This window comes from Achroia grisella, unplaced genomic scaffold (genome assembly GCF_030625045.1).
Source record: "Achroia grisella isolate CSIRO2021 unplaced genomic scaffold, CSIRO_AGI_Agris_v1 utg109, whole genome shotgun sequence".
NCBI classification, from domain to species: domain Eukaryota; kingdom Metazoa; phylum Arthropoda; class Insecta; order Lepidoptera; family Pyralidae; genus Achroia; species Achroia grisella.
The window spans coordinates 9,281,131-9,300,295 of NW_026712573.1; the positions used below are offsets into that span (position 1 = coordinate 9,281,131).

At 31.0% G+C, this 19,165-nt stretch overlaps 1 protein-coding gene across 1 annotated transcript; it reads left to right on the forward strand.

Moving 5' to 3' along the window:
• Positions 1-46: 46 nt before the first annotated feature.
• Positions 47-18,618, forward strand: LOC131845794 (retinaldehyde-binding protein 1-like). Its single transcript, XM_059194896.1, has 5 exons — positions 47-210; positions 8,310-8,425; positions 14,336-14,527; positions 15,721-15,973; positions 17,729-18,618. Exons 2-5 carry the CDS (start codon positions 8,334-8,336, stop codon positions 18,086-18,088), a joined length of 897 nt encoding a protein of 298 aa, XP_059050879.1. The 5' UTR covers positions 47-210; positions 8,310-8,333; the 3' UTR covers positions 18,089-18,618.
• The last annotated feature ends 547 nt before the right edge of the window (positions 18,619-19,165 follow it).

The following is a 19,165-nucleotide window of genomic DNA, read 5'->3' on the forward strand; positions in this document are numbered from 1 at the left end:
TCAAATACGAAATTAGAAAGTTAAAACTTTTATTCGGTCCGGCACAAGTTGTACAAGGTTGTGGTGACTTGGCGAGTCAGTCGCGGATTGTGTGTTAGTGTGCCCACACGCCTCCATCTTCGTACGATATCAAGTGATCGAAAACCGTTTTCCCGCGTTCCGCGTGCTCCGGTGAACTAGTTTTGCCATTTCAAAGAGGACATTTAATAAGTGAGTACCTATTGAGTTATAATATTTATTTCCAGCTGTCTTAAAAAGAAGGAGGTTCTCACCATTCGATTTTTTGTGGGTATGTTGCGTGATATCTTCGCCAATTCTGACTGAATTGATTATTTTTGCAATAAATAGGGTTTATTCTCGTCTCTTTCTCATGGTTATTTCATCACAATTGAAGTCAGATCTATTAAACATAATATTAAATATAATTAATTTGTTATCAATAATTAATAGAGTGTAATGTTATTGATAAACTAATATATAGAACGTGTAAAAGCAGCAATATTTACGTCTACGTAAACAAATACGATCAGATTACTTTAAACGTGATCGGTAGGTAAGTATCCTATAGATGGTAACTTTGAATATGTCGCATAATAATCATAATAAATTAGATTAAATTGAACAATACATAATTTATGAATACTACTTTAATTTAAATTATTTTTGAAGTTAGATTGCGAATTTTAATTCAATATATGTCTACCAAATATATTTTAATGATAACTGTTTATAAATACCTATATTGTTTAATTTAATGTAATTTATCTGTGGCAGACACGTATAATAAATAAAAAAAATGTTATGCACGGGAGATGTAAGATTGCTCAGATATCAGAATAATACGAGTTCCTGAAGTTTCACCTAAGAGTAATCTCATGAACTTTCGTTTCCGATTTTGGCAAATATTGTCTTACATGTACTTGGAAATATAGGTATGAAGTAAAAACAAATAACATCGTGGGTCCAACAATGAAACTGTATTATTTTGTTTTTGGGACATAGTATATCAACCAAGAAAAATATGAACTAAATTTAGAACATTTAAGTTCTAAGTACAATAAATTTATTCATTTTATCATACGAGTAGATATGTTCAGTGTGTTGTTTAGATATTTTTTTATATTGTTAAGATATACCAAATTAGTATCTAACTTTATTTATGCGTCTATACTATGGTTATTTCACAGCTCTATCTAGGGCTTAATGTAGTAATATTTAGGTTGAGTATTGACCTCCTATGTTGTTACTGTATTTTTAACGCACCGCGTGGAGGCCGGCCAGAGACATTGTTGTCAATAGTGCTAGTATTTCCTGTTATTGACAATGCCTTCTTCTTGGCAGTGAAAGGCGATTCCCTTCACTGCCATGGAGAGGGCATCGTAAGAGGACAAGGAAGGAAAGGGAATTTACACAAAGCTATCTAGTCACTGTCCCAATTTAAGTAGCGCTTGTGTTATGGGTACTAGACTACTGATACAAATACTTAGATATTTTGTAATTAGATACATAATATACATAGAAAACACCCAGACCGATACAAACAATACTTATAAATATAAATATTTGTAGCGTGCGAGGAATCGAATCCGCGACCATCGGAATTAAAGCGGTGTCCTAAACCGTTACACTACCGAGACACTTCTGTTGGCGGGTGATTTTTCACTAAAAACCTAGTGTCTAATAAACTACAAATTACATTTATGCTTTAATTATATTAATAACGTTAATACAACATACTGGGTAAACAGGTGAAAGTCAAGAACGGATGTAATAATAAGTAGACATGAACATAAAGTTTGCACAATATAGGTTCGACCAAATTTTACTCGTCAGCCAAAATGCTGACAGAGACGTACTTTTTAATGTCGTCATCGTCACTAAGTGACAGTCTTTGACGAATTGCTGCAAGGTGTCTGTTATAAATGGATAATTTATGAATATATGAATAATCTTAGTAGAAATTAGACCCTCAGGCATTATTTATTGAGGTAAACTTTAGTGTCGTGTTGTCTCATCTATATTTGTGACGCCATGAAGAGTACGTTTTAGATTCTCGTCCGGTTTGTAGGGTGAGATATGGCAGAGAAATTGCAAGGTATCGAGCTAACGCTTAAAGACTTGGCTATGTTTTATCTAAAAATATATGGATACTGTGTATGAATGAAGGTGTATATAAACAACATACAAAAAAGCAGATGAAGTCGCCGGTAACAGTTGGTATAGCACAAAGCAACGACCGGACGCGTTGCTGCGGTCGACTTATTTGATCTCCGCATACTCTGATATATTAAATATCACATGCTGGTTGCAGTCATTTCATGAATACACCTACCTAAATTGCTTACCGTTAAAATAATAAATTGAATTTAATTAAACAACTAGCAGTCTATTCTAGCTTCACCGGTATTGAATAATACTTATTATAGAAACTAAGAGTCAAAAGTATGTAATATTATTTTTTTGTGGGAAAACTCATCAATCGTTTTTCGATAGAAATATGGTTGGAAATCAATATTTATAGGTACTTCTCTATTAACCCAAAAATATGCGTATCATATAACAGAATCGGGTCGCATGAATCATGAGATATAGTTTGACCTCTCCATTAAGAGGTCGATTAGAGCATATAGGTCGTTATATTCACTGCATAGTCAATCTATCTGATTGATCAATATACATAGAAATACCTATAAGTAGTATATTCAATAAATCTTACAGGTTTTCTATGTAATCTCTAAAAAAATCCAATAAATATTATATGGACGAGTGAAATTGAATGTAAAATTGTATGAAGGCGAACTTTAGATAGATAATTTTTTTATTCACTAATTACAGACACACATATGTGGTACAGAATAATACATGAACAAATAAGAGAAATAGAGATGGCTTTATAAGCAGCAAAAGTGAATAAGCAACCAAGTGAGCTTTAGATTTTTTTCTGTACTTGCATTGGTAAACCTACGGTCTATCTGATGGTAAATGGTAACCGTAGTCTATAGACATGAACAGCACGGAAATATCGTTATCGTGTGACGCCCGTGATACACTCGCGCGTTGCCATTTCAGAGGACAAAGTAATTTTATTATTCTACTAGTTACCGGCCCCGGCTTCGTACATGTATTATTCATATAAACCTTCGTCTTGAATCACTATAACTATTGCTAAAAACTGCATTAAAACCCGTTGCGTAGTTCAAAAAATCTAAGATAACAGCTGAAGCGACTTCATTTTAAACTATGCAAAAATAAACTATAAATTTATTTAATCAGAAGAAGTTTTAGTTTAGGTGTATTATTTGTACTAATTAAAAGAACTCTCAGTTTCCGATTCTAATTTAGTATGGTTACATTCTATCAACATTCATTATTGATAGATACGTACATATGTACAATACTAAAACTAACTGTACATTTAGCGGACCTCACACCTTGCGGCATTCTCGTGTGTCTATATTAAAAATAAATGTCTATTATTTCTATAAATACGAAACTATAATTGTTTAAATCTGCAACGTCATTTTGTGCCAATTAGCTAAGTTCCATCTTGATTATCAATTAAAGTATAGACGGGCTGTTTTTGTATGTGGTTTTAATATATATACTATGTTATAAATGTCTTTTGGGTACGTTTCTAGACCTTTCACGTCTAGACTACTGAACTAATTTTGATTAATATTGGTACATACATAGATTGTACCTTGGTGTAGGACATAGGGTACTAGTTGTCGCAAAAATAAAAATTAAAAGAGGGATACGGAATGACAATTTGTATAGTCTATAATTCACCGTATAGGGAGTCAATAATTCACTTACTTACTTAGTAAGTAATAATTCACCCATGAGCGGTAGGCGGTCCACTCTACGATTGTACCCGAATGACAGCCAGTAGGAAGAAATGGCGAGCTGTCGTAAGGCGGATAACATCTGCCTCTTACTCTACTACATAATGACCATGACCGTTCTGTCAAGAGCAGATCTAATAAGAAGTAGTCAATAATTCCTTACGTATGGGATATTAATTAATAATAATAATAACCTCGGACAGCACCATATAGACACAAACATGAAAAAGTCAAAGCATGTAAATACAGTGGTCTAGGCTCCGAATAGATTTTGTCCCATTCGGTGTCGAGACCCTTGGTCCGTGGGGTCCTAGCGCTATAAGACTTTTCAAGGAAATAACAAAAAGGTTAGTCGACATCACAGAAGACCGGAGAGCTGGCAGCTACCTCGGACAAAGAATTAGTCTAGATATTCAAAGAGGGAACGCTACCAGTATCTTTGGAACTTTGCCTAAAGGGACTCCTTTTAATAATATATTTTAGTTATTATATTATATTTTTTAAGGTTAGTACGGTTGCAGGCGCGGGAAATGATTTGGTATTACTTTTATAATGGGTACTTACCCATTATAAAAGTAATACCAAATCATACATAATCATATCATTCTGGCCGACAAACATACTTATGTTTGTCGGCCAGACATACTAATGCAGTCGTGATGTTTTGGAGGATAAAGTAGAAGAGAGGTAGTGCGAAGTAGAAAGATTAATATGCCATTATCAATAAATAAGTACCCAGATATAGTTGTTGACTGACTGTTCAGAATCGCTCCTAATTTTTGTTTAGAATTAATATTGATAGAAAGATCTTTTGTGATTTTTCGTTTAACAGTAACTATATACATATAAGAGTATTAGCTGAAAGAGGAGTAATATTATTACATTGTTATCATTATTTTTTATGCATTATATTTTAAAACCAGAAAAAATACTACCTACCATAAAAATATATATACATATATATATGTATTCTCTGCTTACTTTACTAAATAAGAATGAATCATATTTTATTTTATATCATATATCAATTATATTTTATTCCACAGTGCTAGGAGCACTGTGGAATAAAATATAATTGAGTATAACGATAAGTAATTTCAATTAAATATAAATATATAATCTAATTAGATTAGTTAAACGAACATAAAAAACCAGAGGTTGGACAGTAAAAGTAGCTTGCATGAGTAAACAGCTTGCTTTGCAAGTTGTGTTTCAGTTGGAGGATGAAATTTGGCAGTGAAATTACAGTATAAGAGACGTGACGTCTCCTCTGGAAGTCCTCTGGAATGGCAACGCAAGAGTTGTATTGCGGGTGTCACGTGAAAACGTGAAGTTTGTACTAATACCCCATTGCCAACAATGTTGACCTCCACGTGGTTATCTCTGGAAACCATTGTGACAAATACATAGTGAATTTACCATGATGGGCTAACTAACCTGACATCATCATCATCTTATCATCCTCCACTGTAAACCGATAAGTCCAGACGGTTGCACCATTCCATTATCATCTATAAGACAGCTACTGCTTAACATCAGGAGGCCGTTAGCTTGTTTGCTATTCTAATAACATAAAAATAATCGGCTACAGCTTGGAGCTCTAGTGCCGTCGATTTTGTATTTGGCGAGAGATAGCGTAACACAAATCGCGTATTTACGTGTGAAACGTAACTGACACTTAGTTATTACGTATATACCTAAGTATGGTTACGTGACAACGGCATGTAGTCACGCTATGTAATTGAAACTACACGGGCGAATATCTTCTTACAGTGATTATCAAATTCTACTAATTCTATGAAACAACAATAATATTTCTGCTGAATTATAATAAATAAAATAAATGACAAAAAAGAAAAGTTCGTTCTTGTTAAAATGATAATGACATTGAATGGTTTTTATTCAATTAAGAATATCATAGAACAAACACAGATTAATAACAAGATCTTATTTCTTTTTTAGCACAATCATATAAATGTGAAATTCTCTGTCTGTCTGTTACATTTTCACAACTGAACTGATATTAATAAAACTTGACGTGAAGATAGATTGTAGCACGATGGCGAATATGGGTTATATCTCAATAAAAGTAGGCGAAGTTGCGGGTAATACTCAGTTGTATATAAATCGTAATAACCTGAATAAGCGCAGTCTAATTCAACTTCCTTCATTTTGAAGTTGGATAAAAAGTGAAATGCATTAATTACATTTCAGCATTAAAATACGTTCGTTAGGTTTCTTTTTTTTTAAGTGGGTAACGAACGGCAACCCGTTCCGTGACGGCGATTACATACGGACCGCATTGTTCTCGCATCACTGGCTATGCTGTAATATCGTACCATATACCCGAATTGTACATACATACCTGAAATTTGCAATAATGTGTTGTTGCATAGAATTTTTAAATTTTAGGTCGACGAATAAAACAGTCGTTTATTTGGCGAATATAAATTGTTTATTTTATATGCACGAAGGATTAAAAAAGTGTCTTCATTTACCTTCAGTAATCAAAAAACATTACCGACTACTCCTCATATGTAAGAAGTATTATTAACTTCAGATATTATCATATTAATATTATAAACTTGAAAGTCTTTGAGCATGGATGGATGGATGTTTGTAGATTATACGAGTATATCATGTATTTTATCAACTATTATATTTAGTACCCAGAAAGTTATTTTTTAATGCATTTTTAAGCGCCTAATAAAGCTAAACTAAGCTAAGCTAGCGCAAAATAAAGATATTTATAATTGATTAATCATATATATACCTATTGCTATCTATATACACATGTTACAAAAATAATTCTAAATATATTATGGTATTTGTCGGTATTAGACAACTCATATATACCTATGTATATTTTTGTAAATTAATATATCTATTTAATATATAGAAAACCATCCATGTTAATACATATCAATTATAAACCACCGCATAAATAATTTATGAGGTGGTTAACTATTGATTTGCTTATAATTGATTAATGCAAATGCACGTATTGTTTCGAATCGAACCCACATTTATCGGAGTTGTCAATTTATGCGATATTTTGGTATTTAACTAATTATTTTAATAGAAAGTGTTTGTGTATTGTGTACTTAACTTAGCACATAATTTGTCTCATTGAAGTAGTTATTATTTATATCCTTATTTATATTTTGATAAAGTATAGTTATTGTATATATTTACATATAAGTTATATATTTATTTATATAATAACTGTGCTGTGTTTTTATATATTTTTAAAATCCACTCACTTGAGATGGTCTTTATTCTATGGCTCAAGGTCATAAGTCTAAGTTTAGTACGGATGTGGTTTTTGTTTAGGTTAATTATACCATAGAGAAGTGAGAATGACCGCAGATTTTCATGCAGTTCATATAGTGGATGTTAAATTTTACACAGACGAGCACACACATACATATGCATATTTTGTATGACACATAAAAACCATCCTTCTTTATGAGATCAGGTATGTTTTAGTTTGTACTGAATAATATTATTGTTACAATTAAAAATCTTAGTCCTTAATTTAATTTAGTCATTAGAATAAGCCCGAAATCAGACCCTATATTCCTAAGACACATGTCTGATATATTTAAGCATCTCATTCTTTATAAATAGTATAGAATCGTACTTTTATGCTATAATATAGAACGCAATAGTTACTTTTGAACTTCGCAAGATGTAAAAATAATATCTAGTTGAACACTCTTTGTTGATTAATAGGTAATATAACACACAAAAAATCTGTACATAAATGTGTAAAAGGCGGTCTTATCGCCTAAAACAATGTATTACAGACAACAAAAAAATATCTTATTTATTATAAAATTATTCGTGTTGAAACCCGATTAACTATATTAATATTCTTTTTATGAATGCCACGCTTTGTCTTTGAGGATAAAATCAAAATGTTCATTTGTTGTTTCGAAAAAACGAGGGCCTATAATGGTGTCCATATTTTAAAAACATGCAAAAACTCCTATTATTTAGTGAAGGCCACATATTCTTTAAGCTATTTCAAAATACGTCTTAAAAAAATCTCTTGGTTTTCCTCAATAAAACACATTCAACTTCGAGTCAACGTCGACCCTATACCGTTCAATAAAAAGTTGTTTGTATTGTTAATTGGTTTAATTCCTAGTAGGTTTTTATAACAATCCAGATAGCAGTTATTCTTATTTTAAAAAGGAGAAAAGTGTTAGAAAAGAGGTATACTTGTGTTATTAGTTTTAGATTTTATTATACTATTAGCTTCAAAATTTTTATTCCAGGATATAACCGTGTAAAATGAAAGTATATTGGAAAATTAATTGAATTGGAATTAAGATTAATTAAAAAAAAAAAGTTTTGCACTTATACGCGCAGTTTTTTGAATTTGTAAACTATTTGATAGAAAGTTTGAATATTGAAGTAATGTACAGACGTATAGCCAGAGCTCTATTTCTGTTTCAGTTGCGGTGAGGGTGCGCACGCGCAATGTCCGCGACCAAGTTTTCGCATCCGTTTATGCGCAGCTTGAAACCGCTGCCTGAGGGACACGAAGATGAAATACAGCAGATTAGAGAGTGGTAAATATACTTGTTTTATCTTAATTATTCATACTTATATTTAATCTATAGTAATATAACGAAAATTTAGAGTACATGAATTTGGATATTCTACCTTCGGTATTATCCGGGATAATCTCTGGTAGTACTGATCCGTTTTAGAAAACTATTTTAGTTTTATTTAAATTATTCGCTTAAAGAGTTGTCTATGGTAGTGAAATTAGAATTGGCACATCGTTGTTCTCCAGACGGCAGTGTATAAGAGGTAACAGTTATCACAGTCATTATATGACATGATACTGTTCATATTAGTACATAGAAAAGAGTCGATGTCAGTTTGTTAGCCATTTACTAAACAATTACATAAAAGTACTCTTGATCAATTTGTAATTATTTTCATAGCAACTAATAACTTTACAAAGTAATGAAATTGTACATCCTCAATATATATCGGTTATTAAAAAAGGATACATATAATTTATTACTGCGTTTTTTAAATGATAGCCTATTAAAATCTTTACATAACAACCGTTTTTATTGCTTCATTTGCTGACCCTGGATGAATGTTATTATATTAATTTTCACTAATTGTTCCCTCGACTTTGTATGCCTGTTATTTTATAGATGCAGTCAATAATGAAATAATAATAATAAAAATAAAATAATTCATGGCGTATTCTAAAATATTTAGATGAGATACTTGTAAATTGAAAAATTATAAGAAAAATAACTATTACTCCTCTTTGAATAATATATTTCTCAGTTACAGGCGAAAGAAGCCTATATGTTGATCGATTTTAACAACATATTCTGTGAAATTTTCATAGTAATTCCTTAGCTGTTTTTACGTCTATCCTAATCGCAAACACATCGATTTTAATCTGTCACCAACAATTGTCTGTGACAATTATTAGTAACAGCATCATAGTGTATAGTAATACTTGCTTTTTATATGGAGATAATAATAAAGTATTTTTTTACCTGCTGAATTTTTAGTTATAGCTATTTATATATAAAAAGTGAAAACTACAAAAAATATTATTAGAGTCCAATTAAAAATGTGAGACTAATTTTAAACAGGCATTTTATCGCAATTGAAACTTTCTCTGCTGAAAACGTGCGGACTGAATTGCGTGGAGAAATTAGTTAATATGAACAATTAACTTTTTGAATGTTTGCAGAATAGTCAGTATGTATTTTGTATCGTCCTATTCGAGACCAGAAGCAACATAATTTGAATACATTATTTTATTACACCGTAAAAGATAAAATAAAAGTATAAATAATAATTTATTGACACCTAACTAACAAGCAGAACTTATTTACAAAATAGGTATTAATTGTTACATAAAACAATAATTAAAAGGTAGACTAGGCCGAGTCTGTGTTATTATTACAAATAACTGCTATCAATTATTATCAACGTATAGTAGATATATTCTAAGGAGATATTAATTATGTGCAATAGTTGAACAATAGCAACAGGTTATCCACTCTGGTTTCTCGTATTCTATAGCACTTAAAAAATTATATAAAATGATGCTAAGAAAATTTTGAAAGCTAAAAAGATTTTGTTAGTGCTGATTTTAATCATTAATACATTGTTTTATCTTTCGATAAGTTGCGCTCATCGAATGATATTTTGAGATGATTTGATTATAGTTTTAATTGAATTCAATGTGTAAGCCTTATGAGTGCACAATATTAACAAAATTATGTTGACATATGTTTTTTATTCACAATAAATTGTTACTTAGTATATAGTTACATACATTTTCAATTTTTTGGTAATTGTAGTAGATAGGTTCCAGTTGGTATGTCTGCAATTTCATTATGGTGGTTATGGCGGCCTGTATCCACAGCCTTAATGTTACTTAAAAAGTTTTATTTTATAAGTTATAATGGAATGGAGTATATACCATGCCTGCGTTATCGGTATACGCTGGCAGGCCACTAGTGGAGTATAATAGATTGAGCATATGAAGTCAAGTCGGTTAGCAAATTCACCTGGAATTAACGTTAACGGCTTCCAGGTAGGACAACTTGGACGTCAAGTTGATATTGAGGCCATTAGTCCCCCATATAAACAGCACTCTTATCCCTTACTAAGGATATTAAAGATTACGTATCTACGAATCAAATAAATATTTACTATTGTTACAAAACAATGAAATGCAGTTATAAAGAAGATATTTTATATACACGCATGCAACGAACACGACTATTAAAATTGTGAGGTGTTTCATGCATGCACCTAGAAATTATTTCGTATGATTGCAACTGAAGCGTAAAACTCGTAATTGGGACGGTGGTAATGATTGTTTTAAACCTGTTATGTTATAGGATTTAGGTCGTATATAATTATACGAAAGTACAAAAAAATATTTGTTATGTTGTATTCGTTTGTCAATAGCATACCATTTGTGATATTTATTGTTTCAGTAACTTGTAGTATCTTTTACAAATTGTATTGTTAAAAAAGAATAATAGATTATTTTTTATTATAAAATGATATTTAATTGTTTTGTCAAGCAATATGCTACTAGACTAGGTTTGTTACTGATTATATTGGAACTTCGTTATTAAATTGGTAGGTACCTGGCTCTTAATTGATTTATTGGTTGATTTCGTATGTAGAAAAATAGGTAAAAGTTTTCAGTTGTTTGGTTTATTTTGTAGACACGACATTATCTATACATATAAATAAAATCGGAGTGTTTGTTTGTAATATGTATTGAAATAACCGTTTTTGACTGCATGGATATGAATATAAATACGGTATATACACCAAAACAACATTTTTTACAATTTTTGTCTGTCTGTCTGTTTGTTCCGGCTAATCTGATGTAATAAGAAGTAACTTAGGCTACTTTCATTTTAGAAAAATAAGTTAAATTCCACGCGGACGTACTCGCGGGTACAGCTAGTGAACCATATAAGTTACATTTACAAATTCCATATTGTTTATTTAAGCTACGGATTCTACTCCTACAGAATAAACACCATCATACTTTGCTTAATTTAATTCCATTTTTTTTTAAATGGTTATGTAGTAGAGAAACCCTCTAATGTTTAGTATTAAACACACTGTTTTATAATAGGCTTATATAATAATCATAACGTATTCATGCAGCGCCATCTAGTCTCTGAGTTTGTATAATTGATACCTGCAAATCAACTGATAGATATATATATTTTTTTAATTTACAGTAATATATGCACCTACTTAGGACATATACAGACCTATATCATCAGTTATTGTTATGAATACAAACGTGCTAGATCGAATCTGCTACCGTTAGACTACCGAAGCCTTCAAATTTTATCTTATTAGTAGGGGAAGGTGAGGTATATTGATCCCCTTAAGGGAAAAACTTAACTGTGGCTAAAGTTGAATTCAAAATCGCAAGATTTCTGTTGTTAGAGGTAGTGAATTTACTTAACTTTGTAACTACATGATATGTATGTAGTTTTTTTTTATTAGAGATTTTTGTTAAAGTTTAGTAAAGGATCATTTTATACACACCTATGTATAAAATGATCTCTGGGATAGAGGTAAAATGATCCCTGCGATTGTTTTACATAAGTTAATAAATAGCTATGAAATAAAACACTCAGCTGTTTATTTTAATTATATGTTTTGTTCATAACAATTTAAGTATGTAAGCAAGTTACACGAAACTTTTGCTGTCTTCATGTTTTATTAGATTTTTTAGTCATTATCAATGTCAAAATGCTATAGAAATTTCAACTCTTCATTAAAAAAGAATTAGATTATTTCTTATCAAGAATTTAGAAATAGACCTATCTATTTCTAAGTTAATTTTTTTTTTCACACTATAAAATTGATTACTTGAAAGGCAAATATCGCAGGTAAAGTCGCCTTCATCGTCACTATCTATTCCCGCAGAAGCTTCCCCATGTCCCCATTTAAGACACACAACGCACCTAATCGACTCGTTTTGCGTATATAAATTCTCGGCATGATCTGTAAAAACAATAAATACTAATGGGGTAAAATGATCCCAGGGATCAATTTAAACATATGAAAGGGATAATTTCACCCCAAACATTAAATTCCAAGATCGATATCAAAATTTTAAACTTTAAATACCGGGTGCAGTGATCGAACATGCTTAAACAATAGTTGACTGTTATTAATACTGCGGGTATTAATAACAGTAAGTAAACACGAACATGTAAAAACTACTGAAAGTTCAAAGACAGGCTTACCTTAGATCAGAGTCTCTGATTTATAGCGGGGGATCATTTAACCTCCGGGGATTGTATTACCTCACCTTCCCCTATTATAAACGCTATTGTGTGTGAGTATAAATGGATGCTTGTTTATACTCTTTCACGCAAAAACTGCTGATCGGATTTTGATGAAATTATACGATAATATAGCTTATATATACATCAAAATAACATATAGGCTATAAATTTCACGCGAGTGAAACCGCGGGCACAGCTAGTGCTAAATAAATGAATACTTATAAAACTATGGATATTATGATGGACGGGAAAAAGTAGAGTGATGTAATTGCTGCGGTTAGTAAAATTGCGGGACACTTGTTAGTTTTCTGTACTTAATGTACATCCGGACAAGATACAGAAATGGTCAGCTTTTTCCATAACAACTGCGTAAATGAACGAAGCAATAAGAATTAAAAATTATATTATAATTCAATATGAAAACTCAAAGTGTAAATTGTATACAGTATAAATTAATATATTCAGTATCAGCATATATATACAAAGTAAACTATAGTGCATTTTTAAAAAACCCAATAACTTTATGGTTGCAGATATAAAATTTCAATAGGATATTATGTCAATATATGCTATTAAACAAATAACAAATACGATTGAACAATTACGACAGCCTCGTTGGTCCAGAGGTTTAGCACAGCGTCTTATTTCCGATGGTCGCGGGTTTGATTCCTAGCACAACATAAACATTTGTACTCATGAGTATGACTGTTTGTATTGGTTTGTGTGTTTTCTATATATAATTTGTATATATTTAAGAAAAAATGTATGTTTGTATATGTTATCTGGTAAACATAACACAAATTTTAGATAGATTATTTTGGATCTAGATGGCATACATTAGTATTATTATGAGATACACTATTATTATAATTAGCCTTAATAACGAGCTGATGAAAATACGCTTGAAAAACTACTTTTAATTCTTGTATTATAGTTGTACCTTGAGACGGCCACGTCAAAAGTCACGCTTTAAGTACCTACAATAAATACTATTTACAGCATGCATAAACAATTATTAGTAAAGTAGTCAACAAACTAAGATTATAATGATAGTTACATCTGCTTGATAACATTCAGCAATTACAAACAAGGCAACTACTAAACTAATTGTGCATTTCAAGTTACGGTTCGCAATCCATGAGCTATTTTCACAGAGTTGTGATTAAAAATATGAGTTGTTTTATTCTCGCATTGCAACTTTCCCTTCCCCCTAGCACTGGTGCAATAAAAAACAAAAACTGGTTTAAATTAAGAATAACTTTTAAAATTGGAAGTAAGCCTAGGTACCACTGCTCATGTACCAGCCAATGCGTTAGTCAAAAATTTTAAATGTATAAGTAAAAATCAAAGCATCATAGGCCTACGTTTTTTTTATAAGGATATGCACTTGCGAAATTAAGTCTGTGCTATACATTTATACCTAACAGATAATGGTAGTTATCTTTATAATGTATCTTAGGCCATATCATATGCTAGAAAATTTGTTGTACAGTTTTATACAAGCATTACTTTGTTCTTAGTCACGCAAGCTTGATATTAAATACTTTTTTATGTTTGTATTGCGCTCATTTCTAATTTTTATGCCTTTATTAATTTTGAGTTACGTGTGTGGAATTTTGCGTACAGATTTTTAAACAATGACTATTATAATTCCAGGATGAAGAGTCAGCCGCACTTGCCTTATATTTCGGATGAATATGTGATATTGTTTCTCCACTCGAACTACTACAAAGTGAAAGAGACGAAGTATACGATCGAGAGTTACTTCACTATACGGGCGACTACACCGGACATTTTCTCTAACCGTGATCCTTTGGCTCCCAAAAATAAGACTGTTATGGACATCACGTAAGTTCTGATTTAATCATCTAACACTAATTATTAGTATTTCATTAATTATCTTACTTACGGTAAGATATATAGATAGCTTAATAATTTCTACCGAAGAGGATACAGCAATAAACACCACAAAATATAAATAGAGAAAGAAATACAACTATAGAGTACTTATAGAACTCCATATATATCTTTACATATTATATTCTAATTGTCAGAATAAGTCGTTTTTACTTCAAAAAAAGTTATGAACAAAATTAGAATGGTTATTTGTTACTTCTTCTCATAAAACTACTTGACGACTTCCAATGAAAGTTGGTATACAAGATAAAGCCTTCTATACACTACTATATAATACTTTTTACCTATATTTACTCAGGCAAGGCCATTGATTAGTTACTATGTAGCTATAGATAATGTAGAAACAATATGACAGCATGAATAATTATAAACGAATTTACGAAATACAGGACATACATTATACAGCGAATATTATAATACTGAAGTATAATTTTAATATATTAATGTTAATGTGTGAGGAAACGGGTTTAATTTCATAAGATTAACATATAGACAATTGTTAATTACTGAGCAGACATGTTCTCCTTATTATTCATATTAATACCGTATATTGTGTACAAGTACAACATACAATCTTGACTTCCATATGCATTAGTTCATGTACAGTCATTACACTTTTTAATATTAAATGGCAAATTTTTCGTTACATTTAATTTTATTTTTAAATATTATTAATATTAGACTAGATTTGACAACACAAAAACGAATGAGAATTTGCAGATATCTAAATTTGTTTGAATTTGTATTTTAATACAGTTTAGTTAATCTGGGCTCATATTATGAGGTTCAGGCAGTTCGATTAGCGCATTTCCAAAGGAAGTAGGTCGTAGCAAAGATGCTCGATTCGAACGACATCGATAGCACGAGTCGTCCGACTGTTATCGTACAAGTACGAGTACGGGGACCCTTAGTTATAATAAAAATTAAAATAGTTTAGTGTCTGGATTATTTTTAATTTAGTAACAATATAATGGGGCTTCAGCCTGCGCTTTATACCAAATTTTGTAGTTAGATTACTATCTATAGTAGACATTTGGGCCAGCAGCTGTGAATTAATATTATATACCTACTGTCAAGTAATTAAAGTTGACAATTGATAGACATAAATATTTTGTGTTTTCCAGGCATATGGTGGCTCTGCCGAATAAGACAAGTGAGGGGTACCACGTACTTCTATACCGTTTGTCCGAATTTGACTACAGCAAGCTCAACTTTGCGGATGCTGTCCGTGTGTTCTGCATGTTTAACGATGTCAAACTGTCTGAGGATCGGTTGTCTGATGGTTACATAGTTATCTTCGACATGAAGGGCTGCAGTCTCGGACATCTGACGAGGGTGACTTTACCAGCGCTTAGAGCTTTCATGCAATATATACAGGTTTGTAAACTTAATGGAAAAAAAATAATAATCGTCTTTATAGTACACCATCGAAGCCGGTCCGCCATATTGGATTTAGGTATAATAACGTTATTTAGCTAATTATTATTAAGCTACGAAAAATTCCATTACAATTGGTTTAGGATAAACGTTGCATTACAAGATTTTATCTTAACAAATAAAATACATAAGCGCGCTACATCCTAAGTCTTGCCATCATTTACCATTAGATGAGGTAAGACCAAGCGCAATCCCATTATAAATAAAAAAAAGCATGGGTAATAAAAATGGGTATGCTTGAATGAATTAAATATAATCCTATATCCCAGAGAGGATAGATACGTCTGTATGTAGACTGATAAGATGATAAAAATAAATAACTTGGATAAGAAGCTTCGACATGCTTCGCTATATTTTGTTTATAAATCAATCATCCTCATAAATCAATATATGTAATGGAGCCGCAGTCTCTAAATAGATAAATAATTTACTTACGTAAACTGACACACGTAGGTTAACAAATAGATTGACAAGCTGTGAGGTCGCGTCAATCAAACAAAATGTATCATTTATTATAATAAATATTGTTAATCTTCATGTTATTGGAAAATGCTATACATAATTTAACATTTACATATTTTAACATCATAAGAGGCAATTATGGGATTAAACATGATAAATCAATGAGGTGAAGCAAGATGACTCCCTTTAAAAAAGAAAAAAAAATACTAACTAGCTTTAAATTATTATTCTCAAGGTATCACAGTGATTGGGCCCGACTTAGGGATATTTAATTGAAAATGATAGGTACTTACTTAATGCGCATACAGTATTTTCACAATACTTCTGTTACCTAAGTATTGTAGTTGCATATCAAAATCATAAGCAAAGAGTCATCGTAGGTACACTATTTATTTGAAATTTTAAAAAAATCCGCTAAGTTCTAACATATGCCATTATGGAGTCGAAGCTGTATATCACATGACGATGATTCTCTATACTATAATCTACTTTTTGTAATAATAAGATTTGTTTTTCGCGGCCGCGATCGTTACTTACTATGTCCCGTGAAAATTCCCTGGGGAAATATGGTTATATTAGGAAGGGATGGTGTAGTTTTATATTAGCGAAACTTTTAGAATCGATTCATCTATATATTATTATCATAGTCTGTATACACTTATCCATAAATAAATAAACTATTAACCTGTGCCCTAAAAACATTATAAACACATATTATTCATTATAATACAATATGAATCTAGGCATTTAGGTCAATTATTATATACTGATAACAACTGTACTTCTACATCGTATATACAACAAATGTTATGACTAATTTATTTAAATAGGGTAGATACTACAAACAAATAGATATTTGGTTTCATGCCGATTTTTTTACGACCGACTTATAGACAATGAATACTATTTTGATCCCTGTATCTTGAAGGATATGGTTCCTATACAAATTCTAATGAGATCAGAAATACTGAGGTAAAGTAATGGAAAACGGCGCACAAAAAAGTCTTCATTTTAAACAGATGAGCAGAAACCATATTCTGTATTATATTATATATAAATTGAAACTACTATAATTCAAACACAGATTCAAAATTAAGAAAAGTAATTCAATATCTAGCAATTATTTGTCCTGCATTCTATATTTACTACATTACTCTTAAAACAAAAACTGTGAAAGCATGGAAAATTGATACTCAAATTATTAGTTTAAACGTAATATTATAAATATTTCAGAGCGCGCATCCCTGTCGTCTCAAAAAGATACATGTGGTGCACACGGTATCTTTCATAAATCAAGTAATGTGCCTCGTGAAACCGCTGATACATTCCAACCTCCTGAATCTACTGAACTTCTCATCAGAAGGTCCTGCTTCCATAGTCGATAAGGAACTACTACCTGAAGATTATGGTGGTCCCGTAACTCCAGTGAAACAACTCCACGAGGAACAAAGGAAGAATATGGAAGAGAACTACAGGGAGTGGCTTATAGAAACAGAGTTATTTAAAGCGGACGAAAAGAAAAGGATTAAGAAGCCTAGCAAAGGTATGTTCGCTAGCTTCACGAGTAGTTTCAAGAGTCTCGACATCGACTGATCCATGTAGTAACCTTGTCGCGCTAGGGACCTGATAACGAACAACATATAATTTTGTATTTGAATTAAAATCGATTTTATATAAAATCTGGATGTATATTTCCAATTTCCTGTACTTAATAACGTTATATGGACTTTTTACAAAAAAGAACAAACTGTATAAAGAATGTTGTAAGATTATTTCTTTCGATATATAGACAAAGAAAACACGTGGAAAAGAATATTTATAGAGCCTGCATAGGTCGTGTAATATTTTTAATATCACAAGAGAACAGTAAGACGTTCCTTTATAGATGCTATAAAAGACATAAATTCTAAAATGCAGCGATAATAGCATTGTAAATTCACTATGCACCTGTACTTTTTCCACTTGGAGTAATATTATTCATCTAGTTTTTATAATAAATCAATGTTTTTATGGAATACATTCTGCATGTAGCATAATTTCTAATAGCTGTGACTGTTTTGTTGATTTTCATGTTATTGAATTTTTGTGTGGGACAGGATAATATTGTTATGGACTTGATGCAAGAAATAAATCCAGATAAGCACACTTCCTTTTAGAATTAATATTGCAAAATATTTTGAGAAGGATATTTTGTATAGTCATTTTAAATAAAAATATATGTTTTCTATTTTTATATTTAGGCATATCATATTTGGTAATTTGCTCATAATTTTATGCATGAAATGTATAATATTTTAAAATATAGTTTCCATATAAATGTATAATGTAACAGTAATTTCAAAATTTGTTGGCTTTAAATAATTATAATAATCAGTACGTAGAAAGTAATGTTGTACCTACTACGAATTTACTATATTTTCTGATTACACTTTCTGTAGTCTGTACAAAAGCGAAATACACAAATGATTTATAGCTCTAGCAAGACAGACGCTTACAAATAAGAATATACTTTGACAATTGTACCTATAAGACAATAAACACACATAATTATATTTAATCACCATGATTATGAATATAACTAAATGGACATATTAATTACCAATTCCCTTACACATAAACGCTAAATAAATTTCTTCGGTTGCTAATTATTGTAATTGTTTGTATTATTTG

Coding starts and splice junctions, on each gene's coding strand:
- LOC131845794 (XM_059194896.1), top strand. CDS start 8,334: ATGTCCGCGACCAAGTTTTCGCATCCGTTTATGCGCAGCTTGAAACCG. Junction 14,528..15,720: donor AAGACTGTTATGGACATCAC/GTAAGTTCTGAT, acceptor TGTGTTTTCCAG/GCATATGGTGGCTCTGCCGA. Junction 15,974..17,728: donor CTTTCATGCAATATATACAG/GTTTGTAAACTT, acceptor TAAATATTTCAG/AGCGCGCATCCCTGTCGTCT.